The sequence below is a fragment of the Eufriesea mexicana genome, unplaced genomic scaffold (assembly GCF_001483705.2).
Source record: "Eufriesea mexicana isolate 0111107269 unplaced genomic scaffold, ASM148370v2 scaffold77, whole genome shotgun sequence".
In the NCBI taxonomy this organism is placed as follows: domain Eukaryota; kingdom Metazoa; phylum Arthropoda; class Insecta; order Hymenoptera; family Apidae; genus Eufriesea; species Eufriesea mexicana.
Window position 1 is genome coordinate 842022 of NW_016908244.1, and position 21151 is coordinate 863172.

Sequence of the window (21151 nt, forward strand, 5' to 3'; positions counted from 1 at the left end):
TTCCCTACGATATCGCGTTTAACGTTAAACGTTATCGACCAACTTTCCACGACTTTCCGAAGATCGTTTCCTTCGCGGTGTCTCATCGAGGATTCGATCTACGTTCGATTACGGAATGCGCCCGGAATGGTCGCTCTTCCTTACCCGCGAACATCGTTAATTAACGTGCCACGAACCCGCGTCTGACTCGCGACCTTTTCCCCTTATCGCGGTCGCGTTGTTATTCGAAGCTCGCGATCGCGACGAAATTAGATACGATAAATTGGTGGAAGCGACGCGTGTTCTGGCTGAGAATGTCGCGTATTAATAACAGCGCTCGAACGTAAGCACGTGATTAGCATTATCAATGCGCCGCCTATTCAATATTCCCGCCCATTGTAGCAGACGTCATAACCGTGTCACGAGGTTTAATCGCCTTTGTTGCCCCGTGAAAGCCTAACACTGCACGGCCCGATATACTTCGATACCTTCCCAATAATTCCGCGTCGGCCGAGAGAATGCGGAGGAATTGTACCGTGAAAGCGTCGCGGGGGCGTCTTCGATATTACAAGACGCGCGCATGCAGCAAAGAGGAAGCGGAAATTGGGCTGGATCGATACGAGTCACTTGCCACACGCTGAAATTAACGGAGGCAGCAAAAAGGGAGGCAATGGGCGAAACGGTGTACGGGTAGCTCGTTAGTTGGCGAACGCAGGCTCGCGATAATGTATCGCGGAAACGGCTAGCGAGCTGATACATTTTTCTACGAATTCGCACGGGTTTCGAGTATCTCGATAACTCGTTATTCCCGCTCGCGTTACCCGAAGGCATAATGATTCCGGACAGTTTCGAAATTTTAATTACACCCCGCTGAACTCTACCTTCCATTCGATCTCGGCCTCGATCCGATACACGCCCTATTGTTTAACCATAATTACGCGAGTCGAATTATTCGGGAACAGTTCGTCGAAGAAACTGCCGTAAATGAACGTGCGAAGGGTAAGGGGGAAACTGGGAATATTAATTTAACGATTTCAGACGTGCACCTGCAGGTTATTATAAATTAACATAAATGCGCGGATCCTGCTATTAGTACTGCACTCTCTCATAAATATGGCTCCCCGCTTCGTCCGAAGCGTGCCTGTAATACGTTTCAACGCCGAAAAATATCATTCGTATCGCGATCGAGCAAATAAGGAAGAATTAATTGAAGCTGATGAAAAGAATACGCGCGAAACATATATCGAATAACTCTCGTTAAAGTTTCTCGCTTCAACGACCTTCGTCGGTGTTTATTGTAAGCGAATATGCAGCTGTAACAAAGCTGTAAGCCTCGTAATTATGCCACGTCCATTGTCCGCGCAATTCTACGCAGCAGTGTGCATTTCAACAATGGTAGTTAGAACTATGGCAGTTAGGGCGCCACGCTTCCTTCTCCGATCTGTTAAATAACAGTAGAAACTTCGGGTTACGCACGACATCTAGTTAAATTCGACGAATCTTCGTTTACATTCTACTAGCCTCTGCTCTGAACATCTGCAAACTCGCGCGAGTTTCCTCTTTTCCCGAGTCGTTGGTTTTCTAGAACCTTCCTGGGGATCAGTCAATTTGGACGCAGAACAGTGGCCGAACAGTTAAGACGCATATTTATTCTATTTATTCACAGACTCTGTGTACATGTAGGATGCTAGGGTTCGAGAGCGAACGCAAGGGAACACTCGGGCCTATCTGGCTGATGATGGATAATAAACAGTAGCCTCGGGGACAGATCGAATGTTCAGAGCGATATCTGGAATGCACGTGGAAGGACAAGTGACCGCGGGCTAGGATTACATGGACGGGATGTTTATGAGCAATCGATAAAGATAGACTGCGTGTGAAAGAAGAGAGACTGCTAGGTTTAAATCAGGGTGCAAGGGCTACCTTGGGACAGTCCTTTATGGAGATTTCAGCGAGAGCTGACGCGAGGGTTTATACTTTACACCTAGTCTCGTTTAGCTCCTAATAAATATGTAGGAAAGGAATGAGTGTGGCCCTGAAAGAATGTCAAGAGTGTTTGGGCTTAGAACGAAAGTGACCCCGTGCGAGAGAATCGAACGTAAGGGATGTTTATGATAGAGGCGAATGCGATGAACGAGTGGAAGTCTGTGAATGCGTGCAAGTGTTTAGAATACGTGACTGACCGATTGAGAAAGAGAGCGTGGGTATGAAAGAAGACAGAGTGTAAGGATCAGAGAGCGTCAGAGAGTGTCAGAGTGTTTTAAAGTCAATCATAGTGATTTAGAGACACAACCGAGAGTAATTAGCGAGTAGAATAAGTTTTATTTTGAAATAAATCATTTTTATATTTACGCCACTGCTTATACTGTTGCCTACCCAACATTCCTACAAATATATTGTAGAGACATGGGTGGTGGTTAAATAATATGGAACTACTTATTACTAATAGAATAATAATGCGGTGACGATAAAGGCTACGAATATAGATGTATATAAACTATTACAACTACAACTTAACAACACAATTACAACTCGACTGTTTCAACTAAACTCTACCCCAGAACTGTAGTAAACTCTCTCAAGACCTGTCCGCTAACCATTTTTGCCTTCTTTATATATTCCCCAAAAGCCTCCCCCAACATGACCAAATATGGTCAGGCTAAGGGCCTGACGCATTGCCGGAGTTTTTCCGACCGACCTGGCCCTCGAACCCTCGGCTTCCTTCCAAACTAAAGTCACCTATACACGAGGTGGAAATTCTACGATACTACAATATATTTTAGAAGAAACTAACATCTCTTATTCTGTATATTTGCCAATCGAACGGTCTCCCTACATGTATAAAAATAATAGACCTATCGCTACCAAGCTTCGCGCAATACTCCTCTCTCCAGAGCATCGTCCCCCGCGTTCCTTAATTATCCTTAAATCTACCCTCACCTTTTATATCGCTGAAAGCATCGCAGATACAGTCCCGATGGCTCTGGGTGCATTGTAGTCCAGTCTTGTGCACGCACTTTCACTCACTTTCACACTTATAGCCTTTTCCGTTCCGGCTCTACAACCACTTCGACCGTAATATCCTGCGAGACTGGCGGTAAGGAAATCGGACCGAGCACGAGCACCTTGAGCGAGAGGCGTGGTCTATAGACGGGATCCAATATAAACAAAGAGTCTTTCGTCGACGAAATGTTTTTCTGCCTCGGCCGCGTGTTATTGTTCGCCGCGTTCGCACGGAATGGCTCGAGGCCTGATCGAGCTCGTTGTTGACTACGACGCCGCACGCCATCGAAACTTGAACGTTAAGGTTAACCGTCCTTACCTATCGCTATCGCCGTACACGTGATTCCAAGCTACACGAGCAACGCGTGTTCTCGAACAAAGCGAATCAAGAATACAAAGCGTGCCCGCTAACAAATCTCGTTTCTTCGTCGACGTTCGCGATACCGGAAATTGATTCCGCCTATAAAGTTCGCGACGTTTCTTATTTCTCCCTAACCCTCCGTACACGGCACACACGCGTACGCGATACACGCGAACAGTTGCACCGTTTTCACCGGTTTCCACCAGCGCTCGAAGATCTCGCGGATTTAGCGGGCGCGTTTTGTCGCCGCGCCCTTTCGCAGCGAGCCGCGGAATTCATGGGCGGAAACGCGAGCAACGGGGAGCGCGGTTTCTGCATCGTGAAAGGTACAACGCGGGGCTGGTGAAGGCGCGATCGCGCGAAAAGAAATTTATAAACAACGGGCCGCGGGGAAAATGCAAGCGAACGCGAGCTTTCTCGCGTGCCGGCTTAAATGGGCCGGGCTGCCATTTTGAAAAAGCGCTCTCGCGAGATCGTCGTCGACGTTCGGCCCCGGCGTTCAAGCGGATTTATACGGGTGCTCGGTGCGCCCCGTTAATGTTGCAAATTACGCGGCCGCGATGAAATATCGCCGGGTGAAATGAAAATCGGGAGCGCGGCCGCGCGATACCCAGACGCGTGGACCAATGAAAAATTCGGCTTAATTGCTCGGATCGAGTGTCGGGGTTCGCGTCGCGATTAACGACGTCCGTGTCATTAGCCGAACGAGCACCACTCCTCTACTCTGCGTAGACGCGACTGTAGTAATTGCGTTTATTAAGCCGGCAACGGGAATCGGACCTCGCGCCGCTTTGTTCTCGCCACGGCGCTCCTCGTTTAATTAGAAATTTCCCCGAGTCCTTTGCCCGCCATCGATCCCCGATTAACATATCCCGCGAACCGTGGATCGCGAGCAACTCCATCGGATACGCGACTGGGAAACGTTTTCGTTGCCGGCTTTCGCACACGCTCGTCTGCCAACGCGAGGGTGCCACGCGCGGCAGCAACATACGGCGTGGAAATTAGAACGCGCCGCTGGTACCGGGCCAGCGTGGAATTAGACGAGTGTTTAAATAGGACGAACGTTCGAACGGAACTGTAAATTCGCGCGAAAGTTTCGCGGTCTGCTCCCGCTTGCTCGCGAACTTTCGTCCGTTCGGGCGTTAAAAATAAAAAGCCGCGGGATAATCGGATCGAACGTTTTTCGGTCGGATATTCGATCGAGAAAAAGGTTGCGCGTTCGGGTAATGGGTGGCGGGAACGTTCGTTACGCCTTGATTTAATATCGATTACGTAACCAGCGAGATTCGCCGGCTTAATTTCATTCGTCGATCCCCGGCGCTAATGAGTAATATCGCTTAATTTTAAGCGATTACATAATAGCGCAGCGAACACGAACGTGCGTTCACCTCCATATTCATGATCGCCGAGAATCCAAATTAACCTTTCGATCGTTCTACGCCGCGCGTTTGGTACGCGTGCAGGCGAGTCCGAAAAATATACCGCTCGTATTTTCTTCTGCCCTTGCTAGGAGCAATATTTGCATTCGGGTTTATTAATCATCCGGTATAACGCAAACACGGAAAGCATCGCGGTCCCGTTCGGAGCAGTTACAAAAATCATCCATCGAGCTTCGTTCGCACGAATCGTGGACGTTTAGCGATATACGGTATAACAGCTGCGAGTATCCGCGTCGACGTAATACGAAAATTAACCGAGACAACCTGTCGATACGCGAACCTTTGACGACAGACCGATCGCGGAACCGGCAGAAACGAAAATAAACCAGCGTATCGTTAATCCTCCCTTTTCACGGCTACGTCGATGCACGAGAGAACGCGGCGGGAACGAGTGAAAGAAGAAAACGCGCGGTCGCGCGAGCGGAAGCGCGGAGAAAGGGTGGCGCGCGTGGGTGTAATCGGCGCTGTACGCTTGCCACGCACTCTTTTCGTTAGCAGTCGACGGCGTCGTTTTCGCGTCTATCGTCGTCGACGTGGTCTCTTTCACGGTCGCATTTGGTTAAACGTCTGCGACACGCTCGAACGTAGGATTCGCGACGAGGCCATCTGCGCCGACTCCGCCACCGCCAACGAAACTGCCTTCCGTCGGTCTTGATACGGGCACGTTCCCCTCGTTCCTTTCGCGGCGCCGTCTCGCCCAACTCGTCGTCGTCGGTCGCGCGTCAAATTTGTTTATTTAACACTTGCTTCGGGAAGAGAAGGACGCCGGCTGGGTACCAGACGCCGTGCGCGAATGCGACAAACCCGACGCGACGAGAATCCACAAGGCGGATCGGATATCTCGGGTCGCTGCTATCCCGGCTCTTCGAAATTTCCTGCGCTCGTAAAATCCCGCGGCTGCGTATTTTTTCGCACGTAATAGAAAGGCTGGGTAAACGCTTCGATCGATAGATACGGCTGTCTTTTGACGCGGAAAAATCGGCCAAGTGGTAAGGCGGCAAACATCCGCGTACGCGAGTCTGATCGGAACAGGGTTATACCACTGCGACTGAGGAAACACCGGCGACGCGTTGCGAATAACACACGGTCCACGTAAGTTCCCGCGTTGTATCCCTTTTACGTTGTGTTTATTATCCGTCGGAAACATCGCGAGCACTCGCGAGTGTATTTGCTTTGCACTCGATGCGATCGTGCCGCGCGCGAGCGCGTTGCTCTCGTCGTTGTAACGTCTAGCTGCGAGTACTGTTTCCCCCTTTCCCCCTATTTTTTTTCATTTTTCTTCCCGTTCCGTGTTTTTCGTATTTTTTTCCCCCCTTTTTCTCGTTTTCGTTCACCCGTCACCGCTGGAATCGAAGTTAATCAGCGGGAAACGCAGTTTCGCGGGACCACGCAAACAACGGGCAGTTTTCGCGTTCCTTACGATGCGGTTAATTAAAATCGCCTCTCTAACCCGCGGGGCTGAACAATTGCGGTCGCGGTATATAATTGAACTGTTCCCGGGGCAGCGTAATTCGCGTCGGTGTTGCACGCATTGTACGCGGCTCATGGAGCTTCGTTGATCCAGCGGCTGCTTGCTGAAAAGGGACACCCGATGAAAATCCTCTTTCCCGGATCCGATTACCTTCGAAATGATCTCGCAGATGTTCTAAAAAGCGTCCCCGATGAAATAATTAACGTGACGCGCGATTATGCCACGCGATGTGTGCACGTTGCAAGAACCGCGAGTAAAGGTGGGAGAGGAGAACGAAGAGGAGGACGAAGAGGAGAACGAAGAGGAGAACGGATAGGAGCGAAACAGGATTAACGCAGGGATCTGTAATGTCCTGTATACGAAGAGAGCCGGAATAGCGCGAGCCCGGAGGATCGTTGAATAATGCAAGATCCAACGTCAAAGAGGCGAAGGAAATCGATAGTGTAAAAATAAGGCACACGTCCGAAGCGGTGCTAAGGGGGCGAGTTCAATACTCCTGGGCGAAAATTTCATCAGCGAACCTCAAATGGGATAGTTAAATTCCGGGGATCGACTAATTTGAATTCTTTTATGAAAGTTTCCTGCCGCTCCGAAGGTTCCACCGACTCGATAAAGGCGGATTCTTCGCAGACTAGTAGTCGACGCAAAAAAATCGCAGGGGGGAACCGGATTACCCGCTTCATTTCAATTAACCGTTCGATAAATTCGGATTGAATTTACGAACTTGCTCGATTCCACGCGAAACAGAAATCCTTTATCCGGCTGAACTCGCGCAAGGGAAATTCCTGCAGCTTCCTTCTCCCTCGATTTTCTCCTTATATATCGGATCGCGGCGAACATTATCGCGTATTATCGGTGACCGTCGCGCGAACGGCTCTCGAGGAAAATCGTCCGGGACCGGAACAGGTCTCGTAAAACTCCTCGAAATCATACGCTCGGTTAAATTTCCGGAAAATCGGATCCAATCGAACCGCGCCACCGCGAGCATAGACATCCTAAATAACGTTGGAGAGCTTCCAGCGTAGAGAGTGCGGGGGTGGAACGACGCGGATGGATCGACGGATCGTTGGATGGAAGGAGGACACCCCAGTCGAGTCCCAATTACCGACTCATGGATGCGATATCTGAGTCCGTCGACCTGTCGAGCCGTCTCTAACAAAGTCGCGCGCTACGACGATAATCTCGTAATCGATACAGGTGTCACTCCACGCCGAATTTCCCTCTCGTCGCCTGTTCCTCCCGCGACACGGAGTTATCCTAATTTACGTGGAATCGTTCGAGATAGCTACGCGTACGATTAAACCGGTCGCGAGAGATTCCACAGACACGATAGCAGAAGAGCGAGGAGCACTGGTTCGCGGCGGAGACGGATCGCCGACGCGTTCGAAGGGAAAAAGTTGGCCGTGAGCTTTGGGGGAATGTATACATTTCAGCGGGTAGCATCGATATCGGATGCAGAGATAAAGTTTAAAAGATCGACGCAAAGCACGGTTGCCGCGTAGATATAAAAGAATTTCCTTTGCGAGTGGCCGAGACACGGACGGAAAAATATTTCACCTTCGTTTCTGAGAGAAAGAAGCCGGCTACCTCGGAACTACTGCGTTTCCGTCTACGTTGTTACTTAACACTCCTTATTCGACGGCGTACCCGGCATGCCTCGGAGTCAAGTTCCTCTGAAAAGTCGAATAAGCAAAGGCACGCACACCCTTTGGCGTTTAATCTTCTCGATTAAAGGGAGAGCCGCGGCGAGCTTGCGAGAAATTATACGCGTAATTTCGATTCTCCGGTCGATGGGACGGGGCCGAACGCGGAGGGAAGGCAGATATCGATCAACGCGGATCGAAGCGCGGGGTAAAAGCAGCAACCCGGGCAACCCCTTATATCCGTAAGGAATCCAAATAAGTTTTTCCTCGATGCTCCAATCCAATCCGGGCCGGTTGATTCTATCTGCTCGCGCGGAAAGTGCCTTTTTCCCAGGAGGCGATAGTCGCGTGGTTCTTTGCGCTCGCCGAGGCGTACGTACGTGTAGATGCTGATAAATAAGTAACGTGGTGAATTCTCTCAAGCCGGAAGTTCAATGGACTAGCAGACCCATCTCGGGTATAGCCGTTCGCGCTTCGTCTTTGTTCCGCGGCTAATAAACTTAAGAGCACCATTCTTCTCCTTCAGCTTCCTCCGGCGGCTCTAATCCGTCTTGAATTAATAAATTATCGCGCGCTGCGAGCTTTTGCATATACCCCTCCAGCGTCGCGAACGTTCCGTTGCTTCCGCTCGTACCGGCCTGGCGGATACCCGGGAAGTATACAAGGGGGAGTAAGAACGCCGGACCAACGGCGAGAGTGGTCCACTCGCTATCGATCATCTCCAGGGCCATTACTTTCCTCCGATATACGATATTCCAGCGTAACGTCGATGGATCGTCGCAATTGGTCGCGCGTCCGAGAATCGATCGCGGACGCCTCGAAGGACTGCGTTGTCCGCAAGGAATCCCGATAAGTCTTCTCATCCTCTGCCGGGCGCAATTGGCGAGTGCCGCCGATTCTTCGCGTCGACGCGAAAGAACGACGCCTTTCACCGCGTCCAACGATGAGCAAACGAAGCGGGAGAGAGAGAGAGAGAGAAAGGGAGAAAGGGAGAAAAGGGATAGAGAGGTAGCCGACACAACGGACCGTCGGATCGACCGTGAGAGAAAAGACGAAAGAGCGGTGGCGATACGAGAGGGAAGAAAGCGGCGGGTAAAAGGTAAGGAAGAAGGTTCGGTCGAGGAGGTGGCTCGTCGGGTCCTTTACACGGGGTCGAGAAAAGCTACGTGCGAGAGCTGATAAATAAATAACGCGGAGCGGAAAGGAGAGTCGGTGAAAAGTGAGAGACTGCGAGAAGAGCACGGTCAAGAGGCAAGGATGGTAAGACGGTGAAGAAAAGTAACGCGAGCCCGTAAAAGAGAATCAATTCGATTCCCCGGCCGCATCTCCGCCCCGCGACCCCTATCGTTTCGCCTTCTACCCTCCAACCCTCTCGAACTCTCACTGTCGCCGTCAAATCTCCTTCTCTGCCCGCCGTCGCGTCGTTTTTCTTCGCCCGCCGCCCCTCCGCAACCACCCCAACCCTCGGTTTTTCCACGCTTCCGAACCTGCACACGCCTGTTCCTTCCTTCCTTCCTTGGCATCGCCCATACTCCTTTTCCGCGCAACAAGTGCGCCCCGACTCACATCTTTAAGAAAGCACCCGCCCCTCCTCCCTCGTTTAAGCCACCATCGCCGCTGCTAACACCACCGTCGCACTCCACCTCCTGCCTTCTACTTCCTTTTGCTCTCTTCCATCCTCTTTCACTCTCTCTCTCTCTCTCTCTCTCTCTCCCTCGCTCCGTCCAAGCCACCCCAACCCCTTTGGCCTGGCCGCAACTACCTTCCAAATCACTCCACGCTCTTTCCCCGCTATTTTCCCCTTCGCGATAGCACACGCTCGGAAACCGACTGGCAACCGCGAGGCCCGTGCACGCTCGTCCTCTGCATTCCACGGACCAACGTGTCGACGATCTCGTCTCTGTGTACACGTGTCTCCTCTTTCCACCCTCCTTCTCACCCCCGTCCGCGCGCAGAGTGGGAAAGTGGCGAAGAAAGTTGGCGGAGACAGTGGCGTCGAGAGACGAACTTGGCGGCTCGGATAACGCGAATTCGATGTTCTCGAACGAACCGATTTTCCGCAGGATGAAAGGAGGGTGGAATCTCCGTGGAAGGAGCGCGTCCGCGCGTTTTCCGCCCCGATAGAGGGCCAATGGAGGAACGCGACGAGTCGTGCTCGATGTCCTTTCGCGAGGAACGAGGCGAAGAACGAGGCATGGCAGGGCGAGAAAACACGGGAACGGTATATCCGCGGACGGTGTCGATTAAAAAGTTTTTACGAGCGTCGGGGGTTCTGAGTGGCGACGTTGCAACGCATTCGTAGCGATATTCAATATCGAGCAACTTTTTCAACGCGGCCGTAAACTTGACTCGAAAGTTTATATCGTGCCGGTTCACCGGAGTCCGGCGTTTAATTACGCGAAAGCCCCCTGGCTTTTCTTTAACGTTTCTTCGGGGCAACTGAAAGATAATGGCGGAGGAAGGACGGAGAGAGTGGCGAGAAGGGGGAAGGGAAATGATACCTGGGGGAAAGCCGAAAGCGAAGATCCGACGGCAACAAGTATCGTCTACGGGATAGCTACGTGTTTTTCCAACCGAGCTCGGATTGTCATCGGATGGAATACGGTGAATTTATCGACGATTTAATACCCCCAGGGACATTTATAGGAGTGCAATAAATAAAGGCCAGTCGCTCGCAGCCGATGGCAAAGACATCACCGGTGGGTTCGATCGGCCGCCAAACGAAATTACTCGCGAGGATTCGAGCACGGAAGTTTCCAGCTGGATCGCGGAACGACGGCATTTAAATAACCTAAAAGGCAACTTCCGGTAACGAACTTTTATTTACGAGTATCGTTCGCTCGGAAGGCGATTATCGGCTGGCTCGACGCCGCGTTTCGAGCCGAGTTATTAATCGATGACCGAGGCACGTACGATCGTCCCGTCATTCCGGCAAGGGGAAAGTTATTAATGATCAAAGTTGCTCGAACGAAAACGGATAGTCGGGCACGAAGTTACTCTTCTTGGATTGGCTTACAAATTACGAGAGATGTTGCCGAGATAATGGATTCCGAAATAAATGAAACTGGCGTCCATCATTTAAACGGACACCCGCGGTGCTTTCCACGCGTGATCGAGCAACGGCGAGCGGATCGTCGAGTGGCAGAAAATCGATCGCTCGACACTTGGACTGCAAACGGATTCGAGGCTCGTCTCTCTGTCGAGGCAAGAGGAGAGTTGGAAAACGAGCGGAGAAAACGCGCGTTTTCGGCCCGTTTCCCGTAAACGCGAGGAGTGACCGTGAGATATTAAAACTTTCCCGCTACCGCTGTCCCTTTTGCCCTCTTTGACGGGGGAGAGACGAAAACGGACAGTGTGGTTGGAAGAATAACGGGGAAAAGTATGGCGGGACGCGTGCCGAGCAACGTGGTCGTAAATATTTCGAAGGAAATCAAATTGGCGCGTTAAAGAGAGAAAACGGGGAAAATGATTTCTCCCGTGGGGGGAGAGGAGTCGGTTTATTGGCGGAGTACGTTCCGCGTTGCTGGAAAACGCGGCGACGTCTCTCATTTTCTCGCTTCGCGTTCAGCGACGCAAATATTTACTCGGCTAAACGCACTTCCCTTTTCCCCTTTGCCGCGAAACAGGCATATCCCCCACGGTATTGCCTGGCTCCGGACGGCGAAATGGCCGACGGTCGAAACACGACGAAACGAAACGGTCCGGCGGCCATGATTTCCAACAGCAGCGGCGCAACCGAGAGATTTGTGTTCTTACTTACCGCGGACAAGGATGAGGGTGCTGGACAGAAGTACGATTCTCAGCGGCCAACTGGCCATCCTGGCGTAGACCGTTACGTCGATTCAGCTTCCTCCTGAAACAATACAAGCGTGCCCAATCAATCAACCCATCCATCCCAATCCGCTATCCGCGTATCCCAGCCAACTCTAGCCCGTCTTTCTCTCTTCGACCCGACCCACCCTCTTCTCCGCTGCTTTGTCTCTCTTTCATCCGTCCCTTTCCCTAACCCTCTCTCTTCCACTCTCTCTCTCTCTCTCTCTCTCTCTCTCTCTCTCTCTCTCTCTCCCCCTCTCCCCGTTCCTCTCCCTCGCCGTTTCATTGCATACCCACGATCGGACCTCATCCCACCTTTCGCCCCGTCCTTTCTGGCAGACTGCCCGTTCTACACTCTCACCCCCGAGCCACCCTATTCCCCCTTCGCTTCGTGCCCAAACCCCAACTCCGTATCGACAATTTTTTTCCTCTCGAATCCGTGCCTAGGGGTTTGTCCGCTCAATGAAAGTCCTCCCAGACGGTGCGCGTCATGCGACGTACATAATCATAAAACACGCGATGCGTACCTGCCAGCCGATCGTTTTTGTATACACGTCGATACTCTTATTCTTTTCCCCTTTCTCCATTCTTTCCTCCTTTCTCCTTTTTTATCTCTCCACCTTCCCCTCTCGACAGATTTTCGAACGCGCGTACACACAACCTGCACGACAGGTCTCTCCTGTCTACCCCTTGCGCTTCAAGGGAACGTGTCTCCCGGCGAAGAAACCGCCGATGAAGCCCCCTGTCGCTGCGTCTATCGGCTGCACGTTCTGTCGGCTGAAACGAGACACACGCTACAACGGACGCGTGTTTTTTTCGCGAATGTTCCGGTCGAGAGCCGCGAAAGCTATCGCTTTGATCGCGCGGCCTTTCAAAGCGGGCAAGGATAAATTTCGTCGGGCAAACGCGCAAAGGAATAGGTCGCGTCCCGCAAAAGAGAATATAAATACAACGCCCACGTTGTATTCTATTTATCAGTTTAGCCGTTCGTCCCACACTCCGACGCTTCCTTTCTCCATCCGCGCGGCCCGAATATCCAGCGCATTTTTTCTCGCCCCGATTTTTCACCGGCCGACTCGTATGCACAAGCGTGCACGCACCGCTAACTCCGACGATTCGCGCACTCGCGTTCGATTCGTCCCAGTCCGGAAGAAAGGGACACGGTTAACGACCCCGGCCGTGTCCCAGCGAAACCCAGCGTCACGGCATTCGCGTCCCCTCTCTTCGTTCCTTTCACGAATTCTCAGGTTTACCTGGCTCGTCGCTCTCGCGGCTGGAATCTTTTCGTTTCAGCCGAGAGTCGCGTCGAGATTTCGTAACCATCGACCGAGACAAAGGTCGCCGAGACGAGTGGTTGATAACGTGACGAGGAACGGGAACCGGAAGTTGGTAGCGTGTCGACGAGCGTGCACAGCGTGAGGGACGGGAAGACGGGTCCGCGTTATCGAAAACGCGAGGCACGGTGATACGCGCGCGCGAGAGGCAGTACTCGGCGCTTTATAAAGCCGTACAGTGTAAATACGCAACATATTTACTAATTAGCGAGGTGTAAAGAGACCGAGAGTAAGCTGCCTCTAGCGTCATTAAACTACGCTGAGAGGACGCAATGCGGCGCAGCTGCGTTTGCTTAACTGTATTTTACTATTGCAAATACGATTTTGCACATTAATGGGAGAACGACCACCCGCCCACCACCCCGGCTCTACGCTCCGCCCCCGTGGCAAAATATACTCGGGACAACGTTAACAGAAGCCGGTGCAATAACCCTGGCACACTGTTTAACGAAACTCTTACCACGGATACGCGGAAAATTTACGCCCCGGCAAGAAACGCGTTGACGAGGAATTACGAGTTTGAATTCGAACGCCAAATACGAAGATGGTGGACCGTAGATCAGCGATTTCGAACGCTGCCCGGCCGTTTTGCTTATACACGGCTTATATCTCGCGGGTGAAATTTGAACGAACGTTTAAATTCGCGAGGAGAAATACGAGGATGAAAGGAAAAAGTGGCACGCATCTTCGTTTCGCGACTCGTTGACCCACAATCTTCAATCGCGACGCCGGAAGGACGAGTGACTCGATACGGGGAAACGAATACAGGCACTTCAGCGGGAAACGAAATAACTGTACTTTTTGCCATTTCTTACAGGCTTCTACACGCTGGCTGATTCAAAGAGCTGGAATTTGGAGCGTAAAATCGTTTGATTCGCTTCACGGCCCTGCCGTCACGTTTGCCCCTCATTCTAGTCTTACACTCGCTCGTCTCGCCGCCAGAGACCACCTACACCCACCGCCCTCGCTCTCGTACCCTTCGTTTCAGCGAACCATCTAGCCGGTTTCACCCGCATTCGAACGTCATATGCAACCTACCTCGTCCTTCCACCTCGTCCGAGTTCCCCTGTCCCTCTCGCTTTTCACTGTTCTCAGCGAAAAAACCCACGCGAAAAATACCTCCCGCTTTTTCCATCTCGCCATTCAAATCCGGCTAATTCCGACAGTGACGGAGCCCGTGCGTACCGTTCCAAACGAATTCTCGTTTATCGTTTTCCGTGCAATTAGCCCCCCAGTCGCATTCCTGTTTCGTAAATTTTCCCTTCCTTGCACGTCCCTCGAATACCCCTCGGATATCGCTGGAATATCCCTCGGATACCGGGCGCCTGGTTCGTCGGCGATTTTTTTGCAAATTCTTGGCATTCAGCTGCGCGCGGGGCGGCGTCCGATATCGGGGAAGACGTTCCCTCCTCGAATGTTCGGAAGATTAAAGAAGTTTTTGCGAGATGGCTCCACGGAGGCCGGAGATGGAAGAGGACTTGGACTCGGTCCGAAGATTGGGTCATCCGCGAATATATCCGTCGACGGGATCGAACCGGGTAACACATTGTTCTCGCGGCAGGGGTAGAATTACCTTTATCCGACCGTGGATGAAACGGAACCGGGAAGCAATTCCCTTCGGTTCGCAATTAAGTTTACGAACGAGCGAATGGACGCGCCATTTCCCCGTCGCGGAGAGATCACGAGATCGTGAAACGCGAGGCCGATTTTCGGAACACGACGAAAGTGCCGAAGAAAGTAGAGAAAAAAAGGAAGAGGACGCGAGTCGAACGCGAACATGTTCGCGCAGCAGCCGATTTTCTGGTCCCGGAAAAAGTTTCGGGTCTTCGAGTTCACGCGGCGCGCGAAAAATCGTGACGAGAAACGGAAAAAGAGGAAAACAGCCGTGAAACGTTCCCAAACCTTTGACTCTTCCTCTCTCTCGCTCTCTCTTTCCCATGATCGGGCCACGGCGAAAATCGTTCTCCCTGGTGCATGTAAAGCACGTACGCGGGCTAGGGAAATCAGTGTAACGCGCGAGAAGGAGGATCGAGCGCGATGTGTCGGGAGGCGAAACGTGATCGACGTAAAAGGACACGGGAAGCGGGACGAAACGGAAAGAAGCCTCGGTGGATGTTGCGACAGTTGCGCGGCAGCCAAGGCGACGATGTACGGACGTAATTGTGGCGCTAAAAGCAATTTCCCGGCGCGTAATCGTTTTAGCAAAGTGCTTTGCAATTTAGCGAGTCTTTATTAAAATAAAGTCATTTCCAAGCCGGTACTTTATGACTGTCTACCTATCTCCTAATCGTTGGCCATCGACCAAGCGCTTTAACTGCATCGATTTATCGACCGGCCGAATTTTCCCGTATCCATTAGAACCCGGCCAGCTATCGTCGCGTAAACCTGCTTCCTCCAGTTCGTCGAATTCACTAGTCAAACGGTTTCGCGTGAAAACGGGGGGCAAGAGACAGAGCCAGAGGGGTAGATTCGGTTGGCTCGTGGCAAACGCGTACGATCGAAACGCGATGGTAATTAGAAAAGCTGCGGCGAATAGGGTGCACGACCGCGTTCGCGTCGGGAGTGAACTATAATTTAATGTACTCGCGTTATATTCGAAGTTGAAGCGGCAAGTGGACGTCGTCGTCGCGATGTAACGTAGCGCACGTATGTACATGGAAGCGTTCATATCTCTCGGGCTAACCCTTGTTTATACAGAATTCATAACCGGGAGAGAACAAAAGAGCCTCGTAACCCGGGTTAATATATCATTCCCTTAACGAGAGAATCTAAGTCCTTCTAATGGCGAGTTCGCATGTAACGGATGCAACAGCAGCCGTTATTACTTGCGCGCCCTTTTCGTTCGAATGGTAACAACCGTTCGGATCGTCCGTTTTTTCCTTTTCCTTTGCGTTTCGCTTCGTTTCGTTTCGTTTCAGGCCGAATGGACGGTGCGGAGGAAGGAAATGAAAAGCGGGGGAAAGAGGGTAGACGGAAAAGGAAAATTGCCCGGACGAAAACGCGTTATAAATGTTCATAAACGTTACGCGACGAGGCAGACGATCTGAAAGTTTGAAAAGTTTGCACGGCTACGTCCATTTGCCGCGGGCACGAAATTAATACGCCTGGCCTTGGCGAAAAAAGGATGGAAATAGAGAAAAAGAGAAGCAAGCAACGAGGGTAACGACAAAAAGGTACAGAGACAGAGAGAGAGAGAGAGAGAGAAAGGAAGAGGAAGAGAGACCATGGTGTTCTTCAACGACAGTTTCATTCCATCGTTGTCAACGTCAAGAGTATTCTTCTGCTTCGCAACTCGCTACCCCATACTTATCCATCACCTTAGCTCTTGCCTACAACGGACCCAACGATACTCTCCGACTATACTGCGTTCTTGCCGCGAGGATCTTGTCCTCGCCTGCAGCCTCGTCCGTTCCGACAATTTCATCGAGCTGAATTAATCATCGGGGCTTAAACGCGGAAAAAAATGTTGTCCGTTTAAAACCAATTTGTCCCCGGAGATTGCATCGGTAAAGAGGGTCTAAACCCCCTGAAAGTGCTCCAATTTATACCTCAATAATTAATCACCCTTCGTCCTAGGATCATCGAGGGAGGAAGAGAAAAAGAGAAGCGGAAACGAAAAAGGGAGAAATACAGAGAATTTTCCGAGCGGTAAATCGAGTGATAAAATTTCGAATTCGACCATCCGAGCATAATAAAGCCCAATTAAAAGCGATTAATCGTGGCGCCGTTAGCCGGGAACAGCTTGGACCGTATCCAAGAGCGGTACGCGTACGCGTTGAATAATGCGCGCTCGTAAGTCGTCGTCCGCTTCGTTATTCGCGACGAGGACGACGAGCACGACGGGGGAGAGCGTGAGATCGCGCGGCGGGCTAGCCGCGAGCGGAAAAGCGCGCGGGTCGACGGGCGCGGAGTCGAGCGCCCTTAAAAATTAGCGCGCGTGTTCGTCTTGGCGGCGAAAATCGCTGCAACGTGCACCGTAAAACGCGATACAAAGTTTCGGGCTCAGCAGCCGGAACCGCGTTTCAGCGGCCACATTCGCCGGGAATAACGCGTCGCTACCGATGCATTAAGGTCCTCGAACCCGGCGGCGTTTCTCGATCCGCGTCAGAGGCAAATTTCCGCAGCCCCGGCGCGCCATAAATCTTGTAACGTTCCCGCGAACGAACCGATATTAATTAACGTGAAAGCTCAGGGAGAAAATATTCTCGCGCGACTCTCGTCAAATATACACCGTTTGTAATTACTCCCCGCGAGCGGATGAGTCCCTCGCCGCTAATGTTCCCGCGAAATTGATCGCGAAATAAGTCGTTGCTGCATCATCCACGATCCGCTAAATTACGAACGCATTACGCCTAGCCGCGTTCTCCTTGCGCCCGAACCGCGGCCGAATTAATAATTTCTGCCGCTAAAACGTCGTCTTCCATCGGGCGGAGAGTCGAGGCGAGAAATGCGATCGGCTTCGGTGGAAATGCCGAAGCAAACGCGACTCCGAGCCGAGTCGGACTCGTCGATGCACGCGATACGATTCGCCTCACGAAGACACGGCATTCTTCGTGGTGAAAAATTCCTATTACCCAGCGGGGAATTTTCATTCCCTCGAATACTTCCGCGTTATTTCTATTTCCCCAAACTCCTTTTTTCTTCTCTCCCTCTTCCCTTGCGCCCATCCGCAATGGCGCGTCGCCGTGTTCCGGGCGCGGCCGATTTGACCGCGTTTCCCGACGCAGCGAAATAATATATCGTCAGCCGTGCGGCCGTGTACCGGCGGATCCTGGTATTCGCCACGGCGTCTGGCTGACCCGTTATTTATCGTGAATTGAAATTCGAAGGCTGCGACGCGCCGTGGAATTTCATTAAAATTATGACTTAGATATTGGAACGCGACGGAAGCGCGCGCGCGCGCGCGTGAAGGCTCGTTTACGGCACGTGAATTGACTCCGCGAGAACTCCGCCGTGGCACGCCTCAGCCCCAGGAATGTATACCTGCACGTACGTACGCGACGCGTGCTTTCGCCACGACCACGCTACACAACGTCATCTGGTCTGTGCGAGAGGCTCCCCGTCTTGGGAATCGTTGAACCGATACGGCACGGCGTCGAGGCACGAAGACGCCATCGTACTTGGAAATGTCCATCTCGGCCAACGCAGAGGTATTCCTCGCTCGTGGTTATAATCGAGCGATTTAGGGCTTCGGGACACGTCGCGGAGAGCACTGTCGAACGTTTCACGCTTTGTGCAAACGGTCAGAGGTGTTGTTCGCTTTGTAGGGCTCGCTCGGTGCAAACTCTCCACGCTCGAAGAACTTGATAAAGAGCATCTCGCTTTGGAGGAGTTCGATCCAGGCCATTTCGGATTCACGGAAATTGCTAGAGACATCCGGGAACCCGTAGAGGTTGTTAGAGGGACCCTTGGGCCGATAGGATTTGATACGGATGACTTCGAACTCGAACAGCTCCCTGAAGCTACTTCTCAAGTTTCCCAGTTACCGATTCCAGTCTCTTCGAGGTTCCAGGGTTGTCCAGATCCTCAAGATCTCGGCGTCATCGAGACCTCGGTATCATCGAGATCTCGAGGCTATCGTTTTTCGAAAATTACCAGTCATCGCTGTAGCCAGCAGCGTCCAAAGTTTCCGAGATTTTGGAATTTTTCCATAAGTTTGGAACGCTATTCGAACCGAAGTCGAGTTTCGAACAGACGTATTCTACGAACCAATCGCGGTTCGCGATCCCTCGGACGATCCCAGTCCAATTTTTCCATCCAACGCGACTCTAATCAAGTTGCACGAACTCGACACGCTTCCGATCAACTTTGCCAAAGTCAGAACGGCTCTAATCAATTGGCGCAAACCTCGGGTGATACGAATTGAATTTTACGAATCCGGCATTGATCGGTTTCCATAAACTCGGTATGATCAGAGTTAGCTTGTACGAGTTTAGCGTGGTCTATTCCGTGGCTCACGGGTTCGATACGATTTATACTCGGTCCCGTGGGTCCGGCGTTGCGTATAACGAACCCCCCACGAGACCCATGTTGTCCGTATTAGATTATAGAGATCCGCGGATATCCGTATCAGCTCCGATTAATCTCTCAGCGTCTGTGGCGTGTTCCACGAGCCTAGAACCGACCGCGCCGACTCCTCTGGTCTGTCGCAGGAAAGCCCCCGGTTACCTCGAATCAACCCCCTACGAAAATTCCGTCGAATTTCCGGGCCGAGAAATTCAACGCCTTATTCGAAAATTACGTCACGTCAGGTGGCTGTCGTAAACTATGGTAAACTCCCAAAGAATCCACGTGGAAACCCCCCGATCGAATCCCATGCCAGCGGTATTAAACCGCTGCTCTGCCCGAGGCTTCATCGGCCATAACGTCGACGTCGCATCCCCTCGCAGCGCATCTTATTTACGCGGAACGAACGCGAGTCGCAAGCCCTCGTACGCGTGATAATATATATCGCGTATGGTGTCGCTGGCTCGCGAGAAATTCCTAGTTTACGACGCCGGATAAATATATTTTTACAACGGGCAGGATCACTGACCGAACGGCGGCGGCAGTAACTTGGCCCTGCGGCCATTCGCCGCGAATCCGCACCGTTTCACTTTATCGCCCCGTTGTCAGGCTATCCTGAAAATACGGAAACGTCACTGCACCCTTGGGGCTTTCTTCCCGGCAGGCGAGCCCGCGGCGTGCAGCGAAAATATAAACTCCAAGCTGCCGGAGAAAGAGGTGGCCTTGGGAGGCGAATACGCCGGGAAATTTCGTGAAAACTGCGAGAGCCGGCCATCGTATTAGAGGTATCGCGGGCTCTTTATCGACCCGCGGTAAAAACCGCAAATCCCGGCTTCTCCGGCGTGTGTCAGTCTACCGGGTCGAGAAATTTTTAAAACCGACAGGAATATTCTATCCGGGAATAGCTGGAAATATCGATGCGAAATTCCACCCTGCCACCACCCCCGTCTCGATTCGTTCCTTGTCATCCAACTCGACAAAGAGAATGCGAAATTTCGACGTTAGCTCCTTTGTACGTGCCTGTATGTACACGCGTAATTGGTCTCCGACGCGGGGCTAACTAAGCGTGGTACAAGCTACTTCGAACGTGTCATCGAGCAACGAGTATTTTCTAATCTACGGGTCAAGCGTTTCGCATTTTAACGACGAGGGGGGATAAGCGGGGAAAGCGAGTGAAGCATTTAATATATCAAAGCGCGCGCTATTAAACGACAAGAGGACCCCCGTTGTAATCGTCGGAAAAAGTTTCGCATCGGATTTTATACCGGGGAAAAATTCGGATAGAAGCAAATCACGACGGAAGTGGGAAATGAAATTTTCCGCCAAACTTCGCGCGCGAGTGACGTCCTCTGTTTAACGTCCATAAACAATTTGCAGCGGACCCCGGTTCCTCGGCGAGCTGGCTCCGCGAGTAACTTTCTACTTAGCATGGAATATTTGTTTTTCACCCGGCAAAGCGCCTAAATAATAAACTTTTCGCGGACCGTTTCGCGCACGAAATACACGCAGCATCGAACCTCGGTCCGCGTGGTCCTGTTGCCTCGGCCTCTGCGCCGGCGGCTGTTCCGGAAGCGGGCGGATAAAAACCGGAAGTTGATGGAGCAGAGGACTAGAGGGACGCGCGAGAAACTTCGCGGGTGTTTTATCGGGGAGCTTTCGATCGTCGGGGAGGAAACGCGTTTTTTGCGGACGCGGACGAAGGACCGCGGCCATAAGGCCGGGGGTGAGTATCCATTCGCCTAATTCATTGCTCAACTTTCCAAAGTGGCAGCGACAACAACGTCCCGGTCGTAATAAGGAAGCCGAAGGAATATTAACTCGAAACCTGGCCTGTCCGTGGAAAATATTTATCGCGGTCTGGTCGTTTATCCGCGCCGGCTGCAGTTTCCCGGCAAAAGTTGCAATCCCTTCGCGAGTCGCGCGAGGGAATATAATCAAGAGGGGAGGACTGAACCATTGCGCGACGCGCACTCGCGGATTTATAGTCCCGCTTGCACTCGAGGAAAGGAAGACCGATGTAACGTTTGTTACGTCGAGCGAGGTGTTCGAAGAAGAGGGAAAATAGAAATAAATCGGAAACAAGGTAAAATAAAACGACGACG

The 21151-nt window shown here is 51.8% G+C and overlaps 1 protein-coding gene across 1 annotated transcript in view; it reads right to left on the minus strand.

The window, feature by feature from the left end:
• LOC108554807 (Down syndrome cell adhesion molecule-like protein Dscam2) overlaps nt 1-11714 on the minus strand; it is a 92723-nt gene extending 81009 nt beyond the window's left edge. The window contains exon 1 of the mRNA XM_017910200.1: nt 11657-11714. Coding sequence (XP_017765689.1) covers nt 11657-11714 — 58 coding nt within the window. The remainder of the gene's footprint in view (nt 1-11656) is intronic.
• Between the last annotated feature and the right edge of the window lie 9437 nt (nt 11715-21151).